Source organism: Dipodomys spectabilis, unplaced genomic scaffold, assembly GCF_019054845.1.
Source record: "Dipodomys spectabilis isolate Male_0828 unplaced genomic scaffold, ASM1905484v1 ptg000127l, whole genome shotgun sequence".
NCBI lineage: Eukaryota > Metazoa > Chordata > Mammalia > Rodentia > Heteromyidae > Dipodomys > Dipodomys spectabilis.
This window is the reverse complement of record NW_024870804.1, coordinates 4,272,994-4,288,118: the sequence shown is the minus strand read 5'-3', so window position 1 is coordinate 4,288,118 and position 15,125 is coordinate 4,272,994. Positions and strand designations below refer to the sequence as shown.

Genomic DNA, 15,125 nt, shown 5'->3' with positions numbered 1-15,125 from the left:
CAAAGGGGCTAAGCTGGACATTAGTTCTATCATTTAGTAGCTGTGTGACCACAGCATTTTAATTATTCTGTGCCTCTTTTTCTTTCCTGTAAAATACTTACAGCCCATAGAGCTGTTGGGAGGTGTTAACAAGACAGTTGATGTATATAACTAAGAACAGCACCTAGCACAGTTCAGGGCAATAAATTACAGTGATTATTGCCATCATCTAAGAAAGGCGTGACAGATGATTTTTAGGTTTGGGTCCTGCAATCTAGATGAAAATCAAGTTTGGAAAATATGTAAGAGTGCACAGTTTGGATGCTGTTAGGTTTGTTTCTAAAAACAGCAATTCTCAAACATTTCTGTCTCAGACTCCTTTATATTCTTAAAAATTAGAAGTTCCAAACAGCTGTGTTTACATTGAGTTATATCTATAGATATCATATTAGAAGCTTAAAGATACATTTAAACATATTAATTAAAAAAAAGCATCACATGCTGGCATAGAGCCCCCCCCCCAACCTTAACCCAAACAAAATTAGTGTGAAGTATGTATGGAACATTTTACATAGTTTTACATTTTTTAAAAATCTTTTCTACAATCTGGCCTGACAAAAGCAGGTAAGATTTTTTACACATGCTTTGCCATCCAGTTTGTTGTCAAATTCTGAGTCTTCTTGTGAGTACAAAAATGGTCTGACCTCATGGAACTTAAGAGAATTTTTTTTTTTGGTCTTTTTTGTGGTGGTGGGGCTTGAACTCAGGCCCTGAGTGCTATCCCTAAGTTTTTTGTTCAAGGTTAGCACTCTACCAATCTGAGTCAGAGCTCCACTTTCAGTTTTCAGCTGGTAAACTGAAGATAAGAGTCTCTCAGACATTCTTGCCCAGGCTAGTTTCCCAACAGCAATCCTCAGATCTCAGCCTCCTGACTAATACATGCATTCCTGAGATATTCATGCAAATGGATATATGGTTCTTGGTTTAAAAAACTTACATAAAATATATCTACATGCAAGGCTCAAGTGGCTGAGTATTAGCAAGCAAGAAGGCCTGAGTTTAAACCCCAGTACTGTTGGGGGAAACAAATTTGGACTAGAAATACAGATTTAACACATACACAGAAAAAGTCATAAGAATTATAGGATGAGAAAAAAATGGAAAGACCCAAAGAATAGCCTAAAGTAGCAGAAGAGGATGCCCAAAGAGTAAGTCAAGCTAGAGAGGTAGAAAGGTGCTGATGGCCTTAATTAGTGGCTTATCTATGTAGGACCTTCCATCCATCCAATCCTTCTAGATAGAACCAGTCAATCAACAAGCCCAAAAGTTTCAAAGGAATCCTTGAATTTCTGAATTCCTGCACTTTAGGTACTTCTCAAATTTTTCTGAGACCTAATAGGTCTCCGGATCCCTGCCTCACTCACTTTGACACCTCTATTATCTACCCTCTACCTGCCCTAAATTATCTGTATCATAAAATCCCTTTTTAGACTTAATCTAAACTCATCATGACCTCTCTTAAAATTTTTCTAAATTTTCTAAATTTTTCTTCTCTTCCACTGCAGCACTTGTAGTTCTTCAAAAGGGTTTCATGGTCTTTCAAACTTTCCCTTTTGCCCAAAACACCCTGGCACCTTTTGTGTGTGTGTGTGAATCTTTCTATCCATATTCACTAGGAAACAAGAGTCAATTGATCATAGAAATATTTAATGAGCAACCATTTGTCCTTGTTCATTGAAACTCTTAAAAAATCTCTCTCTCTTCCCCAACTCCCACTCCCTCTCCTCCTTCTCCCTCTTTCTCTTTTTATCAGTTGTGGGTGGGCCTGGGCGCTGTCCCCGTGCTCTTCAGCTCAAAGCTAGTGCTCTACCATTTGAGCCATAATGCTTCTAGTTTTCTGGTGGTTAATTGGAGGTAAGAGTCTCATGGATGTTCCTGCCCAGCCTCTTGAGTAGCTAGGATTACACGCGTGAGCCACCAGTGTTAGGCATTACAAATCTCTTAATACTGCAATGGATGTGGTCAAAGTGCTGGCTTCTTCTTTCTCTTTCCTTTCCCACTGGCACTCTTAGTACCAAACACCATAACCCCTCAAGTCAACAATTCAAGAACTGCAGCATACATGAGATGACCTAAAGCACAGAACAATGGAGAATGATACTGAGGTAGGTATTATGGAGTATAGCCTTTTTGCTTTGCTTTTTTGCCAGTCATAGAGCCTGGACACTGTCCCTGAGCTTCTTTTGCTAAAGGCTAGCACTCTACCACTTGAGCCACAGCATCACTCCTAGCTTTTTATGTTCATGTGGTACAAAGGAACTGAACGCTAGGCTTCATGCATGTCAGGCAAGCACTCTACCACTAAGCCATATTCCCAGTCCAGAGTATAACTTTCAAGATGTAGAATTAGGAGCCAATAAAGAAGAGGGAGAAAAGAGACAGGGGATTATAATGCTAATTCATTAGTATGCCACTAAATAAATCAGTACTTTTATTTACTTATAAACAAAAAAAGATAAATCAGTAATTTTTAATAAATCTGTGCCTAAAGAAAACCTAGAGCCAGCCAAGAATATAGAAAACAATATACAGTCAATATGAGAATACAGAAAAATCCTTTACTTGGCTCTAATATTAACCTGTTTCTAAAGCCAGAAATTTGTTTTTTCTTGGCTTGCTAGGCTGGCACTTTTGCCTCTTGAGCCACACCTCTAGTCCTGCCTTTTTGTTGGCTATTTTGTAGAAGGAACCAGCCTGTGATGATCTTAAACCACTATGTTCTAGATCTCAGCCTCTCGAATGTCTAGATAATTGGCATGAGTCCCTGGCACCTCACTGGGGGATTTTGCCAGGGCACTGTCCCTGAACTTTTTTGCTCAAGGCTGGAGCTCTACCACTTAAGCTATCTCTTCTTCTGTCCTTTCAGTGGTTAATTGGAGGTTAAGAGTCTCATGGACTTCCCTGCCCAGGCTAACTTCAAACCGTGATCATCAGATTTTAGCCTCCTGGGTAGACAGGATTACAGGTGTGAGGCACTGATGCCCAGCAAAAACAAAACAAAAACAAAAAAACCCACAAAAAACAAAACCCTACCCATCTAGCTGTCTTGCCTGGGGCTTCTTTTGCTCAAGGCTAGTGTTCTACCACTTGTGCAACAATGCCACTTCCGGCTTTTTCATGTTTTTGTGGTACTGAGGAATCGAACCTGGGATTTCATGCATGATAGGCAAGCACTCTACCGCTAAGCCATATTCCCAGCGTGTGTGTGTGTGTGTGTGTGTGTGTGTGTGTGTGTGTCTGTCTGTCTGTCTGTGTGTCTGTGTGTGTCTGTGTCTATGTCTGTGTGTGTGTGTGTGTTGTTTTTTTTTTTAAAGAAGAGTTAGTCAGCTAGTAAAGAAAGCACATACTCGTAAGCAGATTTTATTTTTGCTGTGATCCAACTCATTATTTCAGTTTAAACAGATGGACAAAATTGAAATGGTTGAGAAATTTAAAAATAAAACAAAACAAAGCCAAAAGCTACTGAAAGCAGCCAAAGATACTTAATTAGAGATAAGAGTCTCATGGACTTTCCTGCCTGGGCTGGTTTTGAACCAGACCTTCAGATCTTAGCCTTCTAAGTAGCTAGGATTATAGGCTTGAGCCATCAGCATTCAATCAGCTTTCTAATATTTCTTATGTAAAAACTCAAATCTAAAAGCACTCCAAAAATAAAGGCTATGAATGTTCAAAATACATAGAAATTTTCATATTCAAGTGAAAAATAAAGAAAATAATCAACATAATATCCAGTTCTAAACATACCAAACTTTAAATGTGTAAAAACACCATTTTTTTTTTTTTATCAATTTACTACAGAAAATCATAGTAAGTGAACTTAACTTTGACTACCTGCAAGTTTACTAGAACCATTTAAATACAAACCAGTCAAATCTTCTTTGGTCATTGCCACCTAAAATATCAAATTCCATACCCTAATAGCTGAAGAATTTACATTATTCCTATCCTTTAACAACTTAGCTTTGTGTCACAGCTTTTGTAGTGGCTATATTGTATATCTTCTAAAATACTGGCAGAAACGACAGGTATATAAATAAAATGTTATTTTAGCAACTCCACATCACTTTAGTGGAATGAACTGTTAAATAGATCTCAAGGGCTGAGTGAAGTAGCTCACACCACTTCTAGCTAGCTACACAGGAGGCAAGGATTGCAAGAACCATGATTCAAGGCTGGCCTGGGCAAAAAGTTAGCCAGAGCTCATCTCAACCAACAAGCCAAGTATGGTAGTATAGCAGTGTACATTTGTGGTGCCAGCTACAATGGGAGATTTAGGATGATTATGAAGTTAGCCCCTGGGTAAAACCTCAAGACTATATTTGAAAAATAACTAAGGCAAAAAGGGCTGAGGGCATGGCTGAAATGGTAGACCATCCGCCCAGCAAGCAAGACAACATAAGGTCAAACTCCAGAACGGGGAGAACTGATGGACAGAAAATAAGTCATACATGTATTTTCATTTAAAGTACTAAAACAACGTCAAGGGTTAAACTATCAGATGAACACACTACTTATCAAATATCCCTAGAATATAGGATGCCTTTTAAGATTTCTTTTGGCAAACTTTAAATTAAATAGAAATACTAATCTCTCTTATTTTACTTTCTAGAGACAAGTAAAATCATCAGGTGAGGCTCTTTGAAGAAAATTTGACATGAAAATGTCTGTTTTCAAGGCACTATTGCCTATTACTCCTACCACTCTTATGCTGTTCTAGAAGGCCTAAAATAATAGGACAGGAAAAACAAAAACAGTAAGACAGGAAAAATGAGGGATGGAAGGAGGGAATGTTATTCCCACCTAAGAGCAACAATTTGGAACTTTCCTATTTATCTTTCTTTGTATTAAGAAAATTTCTACCTTCTTAAACAAATGAAATTAAGCATTGTCAACAAAATTTAAAAAGTGAGCAGGTTACAAGTAGTTCATGCCTGTAACCCTAGCTACTCAGGAGGCTAAGATCTGAGGCTCTTGGTTCAAAGCCAGCCCAGGCAGGGAAGTTCTGCAACAAGCCAGAAATGAAGCTATGTCTCAAGTGGCAGGATGCCTAGCCTTAAGCACAAAAAGCTCAGGGACAGTGCAGGATTGGCACACACAAAAATAAATAAATAAAAAATAGAAAGAGTACACTAAAGTCATTTAAGATACAGTGCTAGGATGCTTACTGAGAATAAAAGCTACTACCAAATTGCTAGTAGGTGGTCTGGAAAATACAAAATGGTTGCTAATCCACTAATTCCTGCTAATTTTCTTATTAGCAAATAGTTTAGATGGTTGTTTGAAAACAGTATTTTAAAACTAACATGAATACAAGCTATTTTTATATAGACCTAAGTTTAAATATTTCCATTGAAATACAGCTCAAAATTAGATATAAAAACTAAATAGTTGGTTTTATCATGATATAATTAGATATTTCTGACTATCTTCATTAAGGATATTCAGGATGAAACATCCTATTAGCAAATTCTGCTCCTTAGCAATGAAGCAAGTTCTACTTTTTCTGCAGTACAGAATCTTTTAAATTTTTGTTGTTGTTGTTGTTAGTCGTGGAGCCTAACTCTGGGCCTGGGCACCATTCCTGAGCTCTTTAGCTCAAGGCTAGAACTCTACCACTTGAGCTATAGCACCACTTCTAGCCTTTTTTGCTTATGTGGTGCTGAGGAATCAAACCCAGGGCCTCATGCATGCACAGCAAGCACTCTACCACTGAGCTACCTTCCAATCCCAGAATCTTTTAATTTTTTGCAGCAGTAAAATTTGAACTTGGGGTTTTGTGCCTGTCAGGCAGGCACTCTACCACTTGAGCCACACCCTCAGCCCTCTTTGCTACACATATTTTTCAAACAAGATCTTGTGGTTTTATGCCAGGTCTCAACTACAATTCTACTTTTGCCTCTGGGGATCTCTGGTACAGAGGTGAGTTACCAATCCAAACCCAGGATCTTTTTCTTTTTCAATTTTGTTTCGTCATGGGGCTTGAACTCTGAGCTTGGGCTCTGTCCCTCAGCTCTTCAGCTCAAGGCTAGCACTCTACCACTTGAGCCACAGTGCCACTTCTGGTTTTGGGGGTGGTCTCATCCTGCCCTGGCTGGTTTTGATACATAATCATAAGATCTCAGCCTCCTGAGTACCTAGGATTACAGGCATGAGCCACCACACCTGGCAGGATCTTCTTTTAGAGATGAAAAATAATCCTTAATGCTTACAGTATGGCATTTCCTAAGTCTTTGGTTAATCTACTCTCAGTGAATCTTGTCTAGGTATGTAAGATTCAGAAAAGGCAGCTAATGAAAGATCTACTTTTCCTGTATGGGCACATTCTTCTGAAAAAAAGACTGCCACATGCACATTTACACAGAAAGATTACAGAATAAAACAGAATACCACAAGTCCCAGCAATTCCTCCTCTGAGTTTATGTCCAGAGATTTGATTAGCACCTTGTAGAAATATCTGAGCTTCTATGTCCTCTGTAGCCAAGACAAAGAAAATCTAAGTGTCTGCTCACACATGAGCTAAGAGACGGTAGCATGCATGCACATGTACACAAACATACAACAGAAGGTTCTCCAGTTTAAGTAAATAAATGACATAGATAAAACTCAAGGAGATTACACTAAGTGACATACACCAGACAAGAAAATAAAATATGAGGCAGGCACCAGCTACTACCTAACTCAGGAGGCTGAGATCTGAGGATCATGCTTCAAAGCCAGCTCAGGCAGGAAAGTCCACCAGATTCTTATCTCCAATTTCCAGCAAAAAGCTGGAAGTAGAGGTGTGGTAGAACTTGTAGAGCACTATCTTTGCCTAGAAAAAGCTAAGGAACAGCACCCAGACCCGAAATTCAAGCCTTAGTACCTCTCCCCCCTACGTGCATCTAAGAGCCAAAACATAAAAATAAAATAGAATGAGGGCTGTGGCAGTGGCTCAATTTGTAGAATGCTTGGCTATAGCATGCATGAGGCCCTAAGGTCAATTTATAGCCCCATTATGAAAGAGAGGGAAAAAAAAGCACCCCCCTGCCAAAGAACAAACTGGTTTTTATCAGGGAAAGAGGGGAGAAATGAAGAGATGAAAGTCAAGCGTACAAAGTTGCAGTTATGCAGGATGCTAAGTATAGAGATCTAATGAACATAATAAACATTACTGTTTTAATAAAAACCTGAAAATCTGCACAAAGAATAGTTAAATTTTAAGTTCTCTTTGCACCAAAAGATCAGACAATGATGTTAGATGATGGCTATGTTAATGTGCTCAAGTGTAGTGGCCACTTCACTATTTAGATTAAAAGCAAAAACAAAAAACCAATGTGTGGGTCAAACCTACCCTCAAGTGTCCAGTTTGTAATTGTGAAAGCCCCAACACCACAGACATACACAGAGTGCCAATAACAATATACATTCCTAAGTGCCTTTCATACTTTCAGCCTAACAACCTCTAGACTTGTGGAAAATCTAAAAGAACAAGATAACCCAAATATTGTTCATATTTTATATAAGGATGCAAAAAGATGATTTATATTTGGAAAAGATAAACAGTAGATCCTCAAAGATCATGCTGGAGGGGGAAAAAAATCCATAGGTCAAGTGCCCAAATTTAGGATGGTTTACAAAATCCTAAGAAACTGGAAAAACAAAAAAGATCAATGGTAAGTGAAACAACTCATTAGGAGAAGAACCCTCAGAGGTTTAGAAAAGCTAAAAGGCACAATGAAGATAGTCAGTGCTTAAGGAATTGGATTACAAAGGAAAACAGCAATGAGATGATAAAGATACAAATGTGCTAGGCAGTGTAAGAAAGGTAAGCTGAGGGCAGGGAAGCTGCATCTAATAGATGCCACCTGAAGTAATGCTGACCTTAAATAAAGATGGACAACACTTGAGTGCATAGATGAGATGCAAAGCCCATATTTCTGACCTAGCTAAAAATCAAAATTCAGAGCATTGAGGCCTAATGAATTTCTGAGAACCTTGTATCTTTAAGTATGAAGCAGTTGACTACTGGAACAGTGAAGAAACCCAGATTCTGGACTGATGAGGAATCAGGCTATTTCTTCTTGCCCTGAAACCTGCTTAGGGTACTACTCAACCTGGTTCAATAATCACAGAGTCATCAATCTACTATGTAATCCAAGTAAAATAAAGAGATGGATGTCATTATCATGCCTTCAAGAAGAAATGGGTGCCAACAGCACAACAGAGAGCAAGAAATAAAGTAGGCAGAACCCCCAAAGGATGGAGTGGGGCTCTATGTAAGGCCTTGCACAGAAAGTTTTAAAACGGAGACCAAAAGGTAATGAGGGCCTAAAGAGGCAAACTAAGAGTGTATGAGGGAAGTAGTTATTCAAGGAGGCGGCTTCAGAAACTGTACCCTAGATGTGGGAAGAGATACCACAATAATCCACCAATGCCAATGACCTCACTGAAGAAGTCTGCTCTCACCTGTGGCACCTTCTTCTCTCCCATCCTGGAGATAAACAGAAATGTTCATAAACAACCTCTTGCTTTAATGAAAAAAGGATAAAAATAGCTTAAACAACGTACCTTTGATTTTTTGTTCAGTGGCCTAAAATAAAAACAAACAAACAAAAAACAATGTAAATATGAAACTGAAAGAAATGGATTGTTATGATAAAATGTTCATATATTAATCTAAGACATATACACTTTTATCAAAGAATTTCTCCATTAGATGAACTGCATAAGAAAAGATGCAAATAAAGCATGCTTTTCCCACTGTTTATGGTACTCCCTATTAATGAAAAGGCTTTGCAATTTTTCTTTAGACACAAAACACAAGACATTATACAAGCATATAATTTCTAAGTGGGAGCGGTACTTTTTTCATCATTTAGTTTAAAACTGATTTTCATCAATTTCCACCTTTGCATATTATGGGTATAATAAATTTTCACGTTTAAATGGCCTCAAATATTTACCAATGATAAAAGATGAGCTAAATTTTCTGTAAGCAAAGTTTCATATCATTCCTGTGGCCAAATTAGTAACAAATATATCTCCTAGAGGCTAAGTTGCCATTGCTATGAAATATAGTGCACATTTCAATAGTTGTAAGGGAGATTTCCTACTAATGTGAAACTTTGCCATTTCTAACAATTCATTCAAATGGCTGCCTAGAAGTGAAGCTTTGCTTTTGACTGGTGCATGTGCCATCCTAAAGTTTATGCTGTCCTCTGACAACACAACCCAGAGAGGTTGCTGTAAGATGTGTCTTTCCGGGGGGGGGGGGGGGGGGCAGGGAGGCGTAGAAAGCTGCAAAAATTATTTGGCACATTGAAAACATAATGATAGCAACAACAACAACTGGTGGTTCACACCTATAATCCTAGCTACTCAGGAGGCTGAGATGTAAAGATCATGGTTCAAAGCCACCACCGGCAGGAAAGTCCATGAAACTCTTATCTTCAATGAACCAAAAGCCAGAAGTGGAGCCATGTCTCAAGTGGTAGAGTGCTAGCCCTGAGCAAAAAAGCTTAGGGACAGACTCCAGACCCTGAGTACAAGCCCCAGGACTGGCAAAAAAGTAAAAAGACAAAGAAAACAAAGGGCTGGGAATGTGGCTTAGTGGTAGTGTGCTTGCCTAGTACGCATGATGCCCTAGGTTCAAAAAGCTGGAAGTGGAGCTGTGGTTCAAGTATAGAGTGGGAGACTTGAGCAAAAGAAGCTCAGGGACATTGCCCAAGCCCTGAGTTCAAGCCCCAGAACTGGCAAAAATAAATAAATAAAACAAAAAACTAGCTTGTAGGACACAGATACAATGGTATTACTAAAACTCAAGACCAAATCAGAAACAAATTTAACTTTCTGGAGGCTAAGTGACCATTCTAGTTAAATAAGCAGCATTTAAGTATTAGTAACTGGGAAGAGGTAACTAGTTCACATGTCCCACCGGTCATAAAGATCTAATAAGGCCTTAAGACAAAACCAGCCTTTCTGGCAGAGTATTGGCAGCTGACACTGTAATTCTAGCTACTCAGGAGAACTGCAAGTTGAAGCCAGCCTGGGAAGATAAATTGATGAGACTCTTACCTCTAATTAGCAAAAAGCCAGAAGTATAGCTGTGGCTCAAGTGGTAGAGTGCCAGTCTTGAGGGGAAAAACTAAAGACAAGCATCTAGCCACCTGACCATGAAAATAAAGTTTTACTTTACAGCCATGGGTCATGACAATTCATTCTACTTAGTTGTGTGAAACTGAGCAACCCCCAATATATGGTACAAACCTGAACAGTGACTCTAACACTGAAGCCGTACCAAATATTCATCTTGAGGCACTAAAAGGCTATGCCAGTTTAGAGCACTACCCCCACACAGATTAATGGAGGCCTAAATTTTGCTCTGTGGTTCAAAATTAAAAAGAAAGAAACTGATGGAGATACAGGATTAAAAGGTCTGTTAACCATCTTAACAAAACTTTATTTCTGGGAGAAATCTTGATAATAGAAAAAAATCAAGTCTTAGAATTTCAGACAGTATAATTTTTTTTCCAAAATTTTTATTGTGATTAAGTGATTACATAATTTCCCAATTTTCACAGTATTGTGGGATAGTGATGCTTAGTTAAAGTCACAAACACATTCTAACTTTCATGGAGCAAATTGTCTGTCATGGTCTATAACATTGATGAGTTCTATGAGCTTTGACAATGCAGTTATTTCTTCCACATTGGGTGATATGTTCATTTCTTTTGTTTTGCATAGCATCAGCTGTTCAGACAAGTATACTCTTTAGTATTAAGAGCATCATGTCAAGTAAGACATGTAATTTTCTGAAGCCAAATAATCAGCAGAAAAATTATTTGCCATGTTGAAAACAGTTCTTAAATTCCAGAACAAATACAATTATTAAAACCCAAGGCCAAATTAGTATCAAATTTAACTCCTGAAGGTTAAGCTGCTATTAAATAGTCAACAATTAAATATTTGTGAGTGGGACATTTTGCTCTTCCATGCCTTACAATGTAGAGAAAGTATGCTACAAACTCCTCTGTTAAAACAAACTGCGGATGAAGCAGAACAGAGGTCAGCTGACTGCTTGGGATCTGCCTTCTGGCTGAGACTGGCACAGGAGATGTTCCAAGCCCCTCACTTCATACACAGACCTAATGGTGCAGGGGCAGTAGTCAGAGCTCATTCCTCAGGAAACGTGGGCTGGCAAGGGGATCCAGTGTATTTCTCAAATTACTACTATAAAACTTTCCAAGTTGTCTCAGTGATTTTAATAGCACTTGTCTGTTCCAGATACAGGTGACAAGCGGCTGCTGACCACTGAACTGTGACCAGTTTAAACTGAGATGTGTAAACATATACCAGAAATTTGTGAAATTTATGTAATCACTTAATTATTAAAAACAAAAAAGTATCTCAGTAATAATATGTTACATTGACTATATGTGAAAATAGTACATTCTGGCACTACTGGGTTCCATAAAATATTGTTGAAATGATTACCTTTACTGTACTTTTAAATGACCTTGTCATTTAAACCCTCTGGGTCTGTTTCCTAAACCTTCAAATGGACATTTTTATCCTGCTTACATTTCAGAGCTTATTGTCAGGGTCAAATAATAACATATAAAAAATAAATGCTGGGGGCTGGGAAGGTGGCTCAGTGGTAGAGCACTTGCCTTGCAAGGCTGAGGCCCTGGGTTCGATGCCTCAGCACCACATAAGCAAAAAGAAAAAAGCCGGAAGTGGCGCTGTGGCTCAAGTGGTAGAGCACTAGCCTTGAGCTGAAGAGCTGAGGGACAGCGCCCAGGCCCAGAGTTCAGGCCCCACGACTGGACTCAAAAAAAAAAAAAAAAAAAAATATGTTGGGATGGGGAGGGGAAAGACTACCCACTATTTAAGGGGAAGGTATCACCAGAGGTATTGTTGCATAGGAGATTTAAAACATTTGTGAAATGTAGAAGAAAATTTTTTCCATTTTCAATATTGTTTCTTAAAAAGATAATAAAACTGGGTTGGAAAGGTAGCTCAGTGGTAGAGTGCTTGCCTTGCATGCGTGAGGCCCTGGGTTCGATTCCTTAGTACATATAAGCAGAAAAAAGCCAGAAGTGGAGCTGTGGCTCAAGAGGTAGAGTGCTAGCCTTGAGCTGAAGAGCTGAGGGACAGCGCCCCGGCCCAGAGTTCAGGCCCCACGACCAAAAAAAAAAAAAAAAAAAGATAATAAAACCTAGCTGAGCATTCAATGAGCAAGGATCAGTTATGAAGTCAGCAGACCAAAAAAAAAAAAAAAGGCAGACAACACAGCACATTGGACACTTCCTTTCTGACAGGTTCCACTATACAGCCTGAGAAACTCCAAAATCTAACCGAAGCCAGGAGACACCCATTCTTAGTTCTCAACTTAGCTTCCCTTTTCTAATCATCTACAATGTTGGACCAGCAGCCGGTATTACAACCTAACATTTAAAAAAAAAAGTTAATCTAGTCTGCAATCCTAGCTACTCAAAAGGCTAAAATCTGAAGCCAGCCAGGGCAAGAAAGTCTCTGACACTATCTTTAGTTAACCACCAAAAAGCCTAAAATGATGGAGTTGTAGCTCAAGTGGTAGAACGTTAGCCTCGAGCAAAAAAAGCTCAGGAATAGTACCCAGATCCAAGTCTCAGGACAGGCACCAAAAAAAAAAAAAAAGTTAATCTAGTTCATCTCACTTATTTGCTAAATCAGAAGCAGCACCTAGTCTAGAGCCCAGGAGTGCTGAATGAGTTTTAAAGAATGAGGTGAGTAGGGTAGGAATACCTCAACACCTTAGACATAAATTTCAGCTCTAGCCTAGCCACAGAACTTCTGAGTGTAATCCTTCCAGGGGAAATAAGGTCTAAGTTTCTAAAAGTAAATTCGACTAAACTTGAATTTGGTATGCCTTCACCATAAAACCTGTAAAAATCTCTTCAACTCTTAGCACAGTAACAAAAGGAAAACTATGAATGTTGAAACATTCTCAACCTAGAAAGATCCAATTTATACTACTGCTCTCCCAGCCCTCAACCATGATGTGCTTTCTAGGAACTACAATTACACGCTTAAAGCTTACACTAAATTATACCTCTATAATTAACCTATTTTTCAACCTCCTCTCCCTCATTACAGTTTCCTTAACATCCCTTGCAGAAATTTCTTCTCAAACAGAAGCTAGAGAGAAATCCATGTTACCTGCTCCTAGTGCTACTCCTGTCCTTTAAAGGAGGGAACCTTCATTCTCAAGTGCACTAGGAAACTTTTCTAAAGTTTAAGATTAGAGGATTAAAAACATAAAATTAAAAATTAAAAAATTAAAATTAAAAAATTAAAAAATTCTTAGATGTGAAATCGAAAAAAAGGAGTTACAGCTTTTTCAGAGAAAGTTTTCAAGCAGGATGAATTAAAACTGAAGTTATTGGGGGGAATGTAGCTTAGTGGCACAGTGTGTGCCTAGCATGGATGAGGCCCTGAGTTCAATTCCTCAGTACTACATAAACAAAAAGTTAAAAAAAAATTAAAAATAAAGTTATCCATTCAGTGATCTCCATATTATCTAGATATGTACTGGAGCTGAAATATGATAAAGACCATACAACTTTGGTATAAAAATTATTTAGAGAGGGCTGGGAAGGTGGCTCAGTGGTAGAGCGCTTGCCTTGCATTCATCAGGTCCTGGGTTCGACTCCTCAGCACCACATAAGCAAAAAGGAAAAAAAAAGCCAGAAGTGGCGCTGTGGCTCAAGTGGTAGAGCGCTAGCCTTGAGCTGAAGAGCTGAGGGACAGCGCCCAGGCCCAGAGTTCAGGCCCACGACTGGACCCAAAAAAAAAAAAAAAAAATTATTTAGAGAAAAACTAAGTATTCAAGTTTATATCTAAATAATAGACAATAAGATCTAAAAAGAAATTGTATTATCTAGTTTTTTAACTTAAATTAGAAAATAACCCCCATATAAATAAGAACTTCTGTCTTTAAAAGATCCCAGTGGTACTGAGCAACAGTGGCTCATGCCTGTAATCCTAGCTACTCAGGAGGCTGAAATCTGAGGATCATGGATCAAAGCCAGCCTAAGCAGTTAACTCCATGAGCCTCCAATGAACTACCAAAAATCTGGAAGTAGAGCTATGGCTTACATGGTAGCATGCTAGCCTTGAGGAAGGCTGAGGGGGGGAGGAGGGGAGAGGTGGAAAGAAACCTCAGGGTCAGCACCCAGGCCGAGTTCAAAGAGATCCCGGCGGTTACTAGAACTGTTAAATTACATTTCTGTAGTCATAGCATAAGATCTATGTATGCCCTTTTACAAAAATGACCATAATATATTATTTCCTAATTTAAAAGTTGACCTTAAGATGGAAAAAAGTATAACCAAAGTGCAAAACAAAGTTGTGCATTAAAGGGGAAAGTAGCCGAGCGCCAGTGGCTCACGCCTGTAATCCTAGCTACTCAGGAGGCTGAGTTCAAAGCCAACCCAGGCAGGAAAAGTTCGTGAGACTCTTATCTCCAATAAACTGGAAGTGGTGCTGTAACTCAAGTGGTAGAGCACTAGCCTTGAGCTGAAGAGCTGAGGGACAGTACCCAGGCCCAGAGTTCAAGCCCTGCGACAGACAAAAAAAAAAGGGGGAGGGGGGAGGAGTAAGTCACGGTGAGTAGTTTTGAAAAAGCAGCTGGTTCTACTCTGCTGATTAGATTCCTGAACACTGAAAAGGAACAAATTACAAGAGATAATAGAATTTTTACAGAAATGAAAGTATATACAGAGAAAGAGAGAGACACTATATAAAACAGGCAATGTCAGAAGTTTGTGTTCTGGCATCTATGAAAATAGATGTGACCACCTGATTTCATGTAGATGTCTGTCATTTTCCTGCAAACACCTGCTAGATCCTATTAGTGTCAGAAGAAAAGCTCCAGAAGGTGTGTCAATCTATGGAAAGTGTGGGAATTTGAGCTTGTTTCCTTGTTTCTTTCTTTCCTTCCTTCCTCCCTCGCCTGTCTGCCTGCCTTCCTTTACTTCCTTGCTTGCTTGCTTGCTTCCCTCCCTCCCTCCCTCCCTTCCTTCCGTCAGTACATCCATCCACCTGCCCCCCACTTGCCTATTTCA

At 39.0% G+C, this 15,125-nt stretch overlaps 1 protein-coding gene across 6 annotated transcripts in view; it reads right to left on the bottom strand.

Moving 5' to 3' along the window:
- The window catches only part of Tnrc6a (trinucleotide repeat containing adaptor 6A), an 85,476-nt gene that overhangs the window by 42,398 nt on the left and 27,953 nt on the right, over positions 1–15,125 (bottom strand). For all 6 annotated transcript variants that reach the window (XM_042689773.1, XM_042689772.1, XM_042689774.1 and 3 more), the window contains exon 4: positions 8,587–8,608. In XM_042689773.1, coding sequence (XP_042545707.1) covers positions 8,587–8,608 — 22 coding nt within the window. The remainder of the gene's footprint in view (positions 1–8,586; positions 8,609–15,125) is intronic.